The sequence below is a fragment of the Nannospalax galili genome, unplaced genomic scaffold (assembly GCF_000622305.1).
Source record: "Nannospalax galili isolate Female #2095 unplaced genomic scaffold, S.galili_v1.0 scaffold89, whole genome shotgun sequence".
In the NCBI taxonomy this organism is placed as follows: domain Eukaryota; kingdom Metazoa; phylum Chordata; class Mammalia; order Rodentia; family Spalacidae; genus Nannospalax; species Nannospalax galili.
Window position 1 is genome coordinate 898,949 of NW_008359211.1, and position 5,804 is coordinate 904,752.

Here is a 5,804-nt window from a genome sequence, read left to right on the forward strand (position 1 = left end):
GCATGACACGGTACACTCACATACATGCAGGCAACACACTCATAAAATAAAAATAATAAAATATTTAAAAAATAAAATGAAATGCTGTGGTGGAACTTGTATGGGGACAAAAAGTGACATTCAAGGTTAAAGGCATGGGGGCAAGCAAGATGGCTCAGCAGATAAAGGTACTTGCTGCCAAGTCTGATGATCTGAGTTCAATTCCTGGGACATATACAGTGGAAGAACTGACTCCTACAGGTTGTCCTCTAACCTCCACACATACAAGGTGACCTGTGTGTCCCTCCCCGATAAATTAAAAAAAAAATTTAAAGGCACGGGAGCACACCTTTGTGTTCCAGGGGACACAGTTTGAAAACCATTTAAAGACAGACAAGATTGGTGCAGCCTCTAATCTCAGCGCTCAGGAGGTGGAAGCAAGGGGGTTGCCATGAGTTCAAGGCCAGCCTGCTACAGAGATTTTAAACCCCGTCTCAAATAACAGCAAAAACAACAGGTACACCCCTCTAACCCTAACATTCAGGAGGTGTAGGCAGGAGGATCAGGAATTCAAGGCTAGCCTTTCCTACTTGGTTTGAAGATCCTTTCTCAAGGAAAAGGAAGGAAGGAAGCCATTTGACCACCATTTCCTCTCTTCAGACCTTGATGTCCTGGGATTCTAAGTGTTTAAAAGTTCTAGGAGTGGAGTGTTCTGGGCCTCATGGTCCTGAAGTCTTCCCAGGAAGGAAGGCAGTACCCCTCAGGATGCCAGATGAGATCTGAGCCTTAGGGCCCTGGCAGGCTGTGACTAGGTGGGTCCTGGGAGCAGTTTGTGCCTCTTCAGTGTCCTGTACTGTCACACGTGTTCCTTCCTGCACCCCACAGCTTGGCACAAGTAGCCCTGTTTGTCCTTTGAGCATAGAGAAGGAGGCAGAGGGCTCCACAGGGTGATGATAGTGAGATGGGCTGGGGGTAACCCACATCCGACTCAAGAGCCCTTCACTGTCCCTACTCTATCTCCCCCAACTGGTGGAGTGGAGAGAGTGCCCTCTGAGGGTGGAGAGGGACTGGCTGGATCCTGCCTGGCACCCATGGTTGCAGCCATTACTGCTATGGCTCCCCATTTCGAGCTCTGTTTTGACAAAGCCTCCTCTGTAAGCTCCAGCCCTGATTGCTTCAGAGCCTGGATGCCTCTTCCCGAGGGCCCATAGCATTGCCTGGCTTACCTGGAAGGTACAGGCTGGGCAGAAGGAGCAGGGGTTGCCTGCCTGCCCCACAGTGGGGCCTGCTGCATGGCACCTGGTGGCGATGTGGAGGCAGGTAGGCAGGAAACCCAAGCTGAGGGAGCATCGATTATTCATGGGGATGGGAAACACTAAGCATGGCCCCATAGGGCCAAGTTACCAGCCAGGCCCCCCCATCCTGACAGGGTCAGAAAAACAGGACCCTTTTCCAGGGCAGGCTGGAGGAACCCTCCCCCCAACAGCACCACCAGCATTCAAGGCCTCTGGCCTGGACTGTTTTCTCAACTCTATATGCCTTCTACCCCAACTAGGATATCGCCCCTCGGAGACCCAGAAGGGCAACTCTTAGCCTTTGCTTGCACGTCTCCTCCCACCTGAGGTGCCTTCCCAGGTCCTTTCTGCAACGCTGTCCTGTCCATGTCACACATTAGGATGAGTGCTCTACTCTGCAGCAGTCTGCCCCCATTTTATAGACAGGGAAACTGAGACTTGGAAAGATGAATTAGCTGCTTCTCCCAGTCCAGAAGTGTTGGAACTTGGCTAAGTTCAGTGTTTGCTATGTCCTGCACCCTTACTCCTGAGGATGGGTTTTAGGAACTGTCTGGTGCTGCCAGGCTACCCTGGGGCAGAGGGCAAGGATTAGGTCCCTGCTGTCTGCCTCACTTACTCTAATCCCCCTCACTTTGGATCCCAGGTGATCAAGCCTGGACCAGGGTGGGGATAGGGGGATAAACGGTTTTCTGAGTCCTAAGAACCAAGGGTGCTTCAGGGACCTGTGCCCAAGTCCTGTTATTCTCCCCACATGGCCACAGAGCACAGCCCACACCCAGCTTCTGGCCCCCAGAAGCCCCCTGAAGGGATTACATCTTCTGAGAGGGCTGCTGAGGGCTCTGACTTGACCAGGAGGAGGAGCAAGAAGGAGAGGCGGCTCCGAGGGTCTCTGAAGGGCAATTCTGGGGAGCAATCCCCAGGTCAGGGCTCTGAGGCCCCAGGAAGCAGCAAGAACTCCCCAAGAACTGGAGATAGACAGAATGGACCACCCTCAGCATCCACTGGGCCAGCCTCTCGTCGACAGTCCCACGGGCATCATTCTGACCCCCAGCAGGACGCTGCCCAAAGGACTTATGGACTCCTGCTCAGTCGCATGTTTGGGAAGGTCAGGGGGTTCAGGGGTGGGAGAGTTGAGGAGCCCCTTAGCTTTAGCCTTTCCTGCCCCTAAGTTCTCAAGTGTCCTGCCTCTTGTGCCCCAGACTGGGGGAGCCCAGGCAGGGCGGGGTCTGTCTCATGGTCACTGGTAAAGTAAGCAGAAACAGACCTCTCACCAGGCTTTTTTGGGAGCTCATTTGGGACCCCAGGAGCATGGGGGGTGGGCTCTCTGCCTCTGGAGTCTGCAGGACTCCAGCTGTCTTCAGCTCTTGTGGTGGGGACAGTCCTGCCCAATGCAAGACAAGTAGGGGCTGGAGAAGCTGTGGCAACCTGGGACATGGTGGTCTATCCCTATTCAGGACCATGAACTGGGCCCTGAGGGGCTGGAGGGTGAGTGTCTCTCACTGTTGTTGGGGGTATTAGGTGACCCTGAGCCTGGTCTCCCGGTTTGACCTCTGCTAACCCCTGCAGAGCTTCAGGCTGCCTTTGAAGAGTTTGACACTGACCAGGATGGCTATATTGGCTACAGGGAGCTGGGGGACTGCATGAGGACGCTGGGCTGTATGCCCACTGAGATGGAGCTCCTAGAGATTTCACAGCACGTGAAGATGCGCAGTTAGTGTCCAAGCCCTGCTGGGGGGTTGGGGTAGGAGCCAGTCTAGTTGCACCCAGGTCATTGTCTCTTCCCTCCCCTTCCTCCCTGTCCCCCCCTTCTTCTTTCTCCTCTTCCTCTACCTCTTAATTTTATTTACTTTATTTATTTACTTATTATTGTGTGTGGGGGGGGTCAGAGGACAACTTTCAGGAGTCAGTTGGGTCCTGGGGATCAAACTTCGGTCCTCAGACTTGGCAGCAGGGGCCCTTACCTACTAAGTCATCTCACTGGCCCCTGGTCTGCCTCCGGCTCATGGCAGTCATGAGGGGCTGGCAGGAAGTGATCTCTGGGAGTTTGTTAGGGTATTGGTGGGAGGACACAGGATCCAAGCTCCAGTCTCTCTCCTCTCTCTGTCTGTCCATTATCTCTCCATCTCTGTCCTGGCAGCTAAATTGAGGTTACCTGAATATAGTCTCTGGGGTCTCAATGAGGTCTGATGTAACAGAGCCCGGCTGTTCCCTGTGACTAGTGCTGGGTAGTATTTGTGCATCATCATTTGCTATTTTAAAAAGCATTTTATTATTATTATCATTATTATTATGGTTTTGTTTTGGTTTTGGTTTTTGTTTTTGGTTTTGTTTTTTTTTGGGGTCTTTTTGAGACAGGGTCTCCTTGTAGCCCCAGCTGTCCTGGAACTCACTATGTAGACCAGGCTGGCCTTGAACTCACAGAGATCCGCCTGACTCTGCCTCCCAAGTGCTGGGATTAAAGGTGTGCACCATCACGCCCAGCATGCTTTTGTTTTTTTGAGACAGGATCTCCTTGTAACTCTAGCTGGCCTGGAACTTGTTATGTAGACCAGGCTGACCTCCATTTCACAGAGATCCACCTGCCTCTGCCTCCCAAGTGCTGAGATTAAAGGCATGTGCCACCATATCAGGCCCTATTTATTATTGCTTTTATTTATGTGTTTGTGTGTCTGTGTGAGTTTCTATGCACCATGTGTGTCCAGGTGCCCTCAGAGGCCAGGGGGCTTTGGATCCTCTAGAGCTGGAAATATATAGGCAGTTGTGAGCCACCATGTGGGCACTGGGACCTGAACACCAGTCCTCTGCAAGAGCAGCAAGTGATCTTAACCATTGAGCTGTCTCCCCAGGCCCCTGCCCTTTTTAAATTCCAAAAACAGCCAGGCGTGGTGGCACACGCCTTTAATCCCAGCACTTGGGAGGCAGAGGCAGGCAGATCTTTGTGAGTTCAAGGCCAACCTGGTCTACATAGTGAGTTCCAGGACAGCTGGGGCTACAGGGAGACCCTGTCTCAAAAAGACCAAAAAATAAATAAATAAATAAATAAATAAAAATAAATAAATAAATAAATAAAGTTTCCAGAATGTAGGTAGAATTTGCCATTGATGCTCATGTTCAGGGTCACGTGGCTCTGTTATTTGCCCAGTGGTGTCATAGGAGAATGATGGTGTTTTTAGAATGGAGGGGCTGACAACATGATGGTGCTTGCCTCTTATAGCCTGATCTCTAACCCAAGGAATAGATTCTTTAAGCCCATCCCAGATGAGTAAGGATGGGAGGGTTGCTAAGCCACCCAAGGCCACACAAGTCAAGACGGTTTGAACCTGGGCTGCCTGGTCTGAAGCTAGACAGGTCTTTTTCTGGTCTACCTGGGGCTTCCCTGAGCAGAGAAACAGCCAGAAAATACCCATTTGATCAAGTAACCAGGTATACCTTCAGGAATTCAGGGCTCAGGTGGGACGAGCTTAGGTGTGACACCGCCAGATCTGTTACTCTCTGCCTGGGTCTACAGTGGGTGGCTTTGTGGATTTTGAAGAGTTCGTAGAACTAATAAGCCCCAAGCTGAGGGAGGAGACTGCACACATGCTGGGTGTAAGAGAGCTGTGCATTGCCTTCCAAGAGGTAAGGAGACTGTTTGGGTGGGCAGGTGGGTAGCAGTCTTGGATTACATCCTTCCTGGGAAATCTCAGCCTTACTGAGTGTGGTGCACCACACTTACTGAGGGAGCACACCTGTAACCCAAGAACTTGGGAAGTGGAGAAAGCTGGGGGACAAGGAGTTCAAGATTATCCTTGGCTACATAATGATTTTGAGGCCAGCCTGGCCTACATGAGATACTGTCTCAAAGCAAAACAAAACAACAAAAACAGAAAAACAGAGTAGAGTCAACTACTCTTGTAGAGGGAACATAGGGTAGGAGCCCTGCCTGGATCGTAGTTTGACAGGGACAGAGATGGACGAATCACAGTGGCAGAGCTGTGGCAGGTAGCACCAGCTCTGTTCGCAGAACCACTGGAGGGCACTGAACTGGATGAGATGCTCTGAGACATGGACCTCAATGGCGAAGGCACCATAGACTTTGATGGTGAGTTCTGCTTCCAAACATCCTTCCTGAGCCTCTAGCACCCAGTGGCTCCTGGGATCCCTGACCTGGACTGGTCCAACTCTACTCTTCTCCCCTGCAGAATTTGTGATGATGTTATCCACCCACTGAGGCACCAGCTGGGACAACCCACTGCCCCTGAGGCCTAGACACCAGCAGGACTACATACCCAGCCTTTCCCAGGAGCTCTGGGATAGAAGAGACCATTAGCCCCCTCCAACCCAGACTGCTTCTGTCTCTGACCACACCTGGCCCCAGAATTTGCCTGTGATGTGGCCTACCTGCCTTCATCCTCTTCTCATCTCCCACTCCTCAAGCTATGGAGAGAAAAACTTTAGCTGACTGCAGTTTTCCATTTAAATCGAGATTTGAATCTCTCCAGATCCTGGGTGGGTTGGGAGTTACCCAGCACTAGTTGCGTTCAAATAATC

General features: G+C 51.5%; 1 protein-coding gene across 1 annotated transcript; it reads left to right on the forward strand.

Moving 5' to 3' along the window:
* Nucleotides 1-2,025: 2,025 nt before the first annotated feature.
* Cabp4 (calcium binding protein 4) lies at nt 2,026-5,315 on the forward strand. Its single transcript, XM_017795555.1, has 5 exons — nt 2,026-2,379; nt 2,729-2,759; nt 2,841-2,984; nt 4,783-4,892; nt 5,208-5,315. Exons 1-5 carry the CDS (start codon nt 2,026-2,028, stop codon nt 5,313-5,315), a joined length of 747 nt encoding a protein of 248 aa, XP_017651044.1.
* The last annotated feature ends 489 nt before the right edge of the window (nt 5,316-5,804 follow it).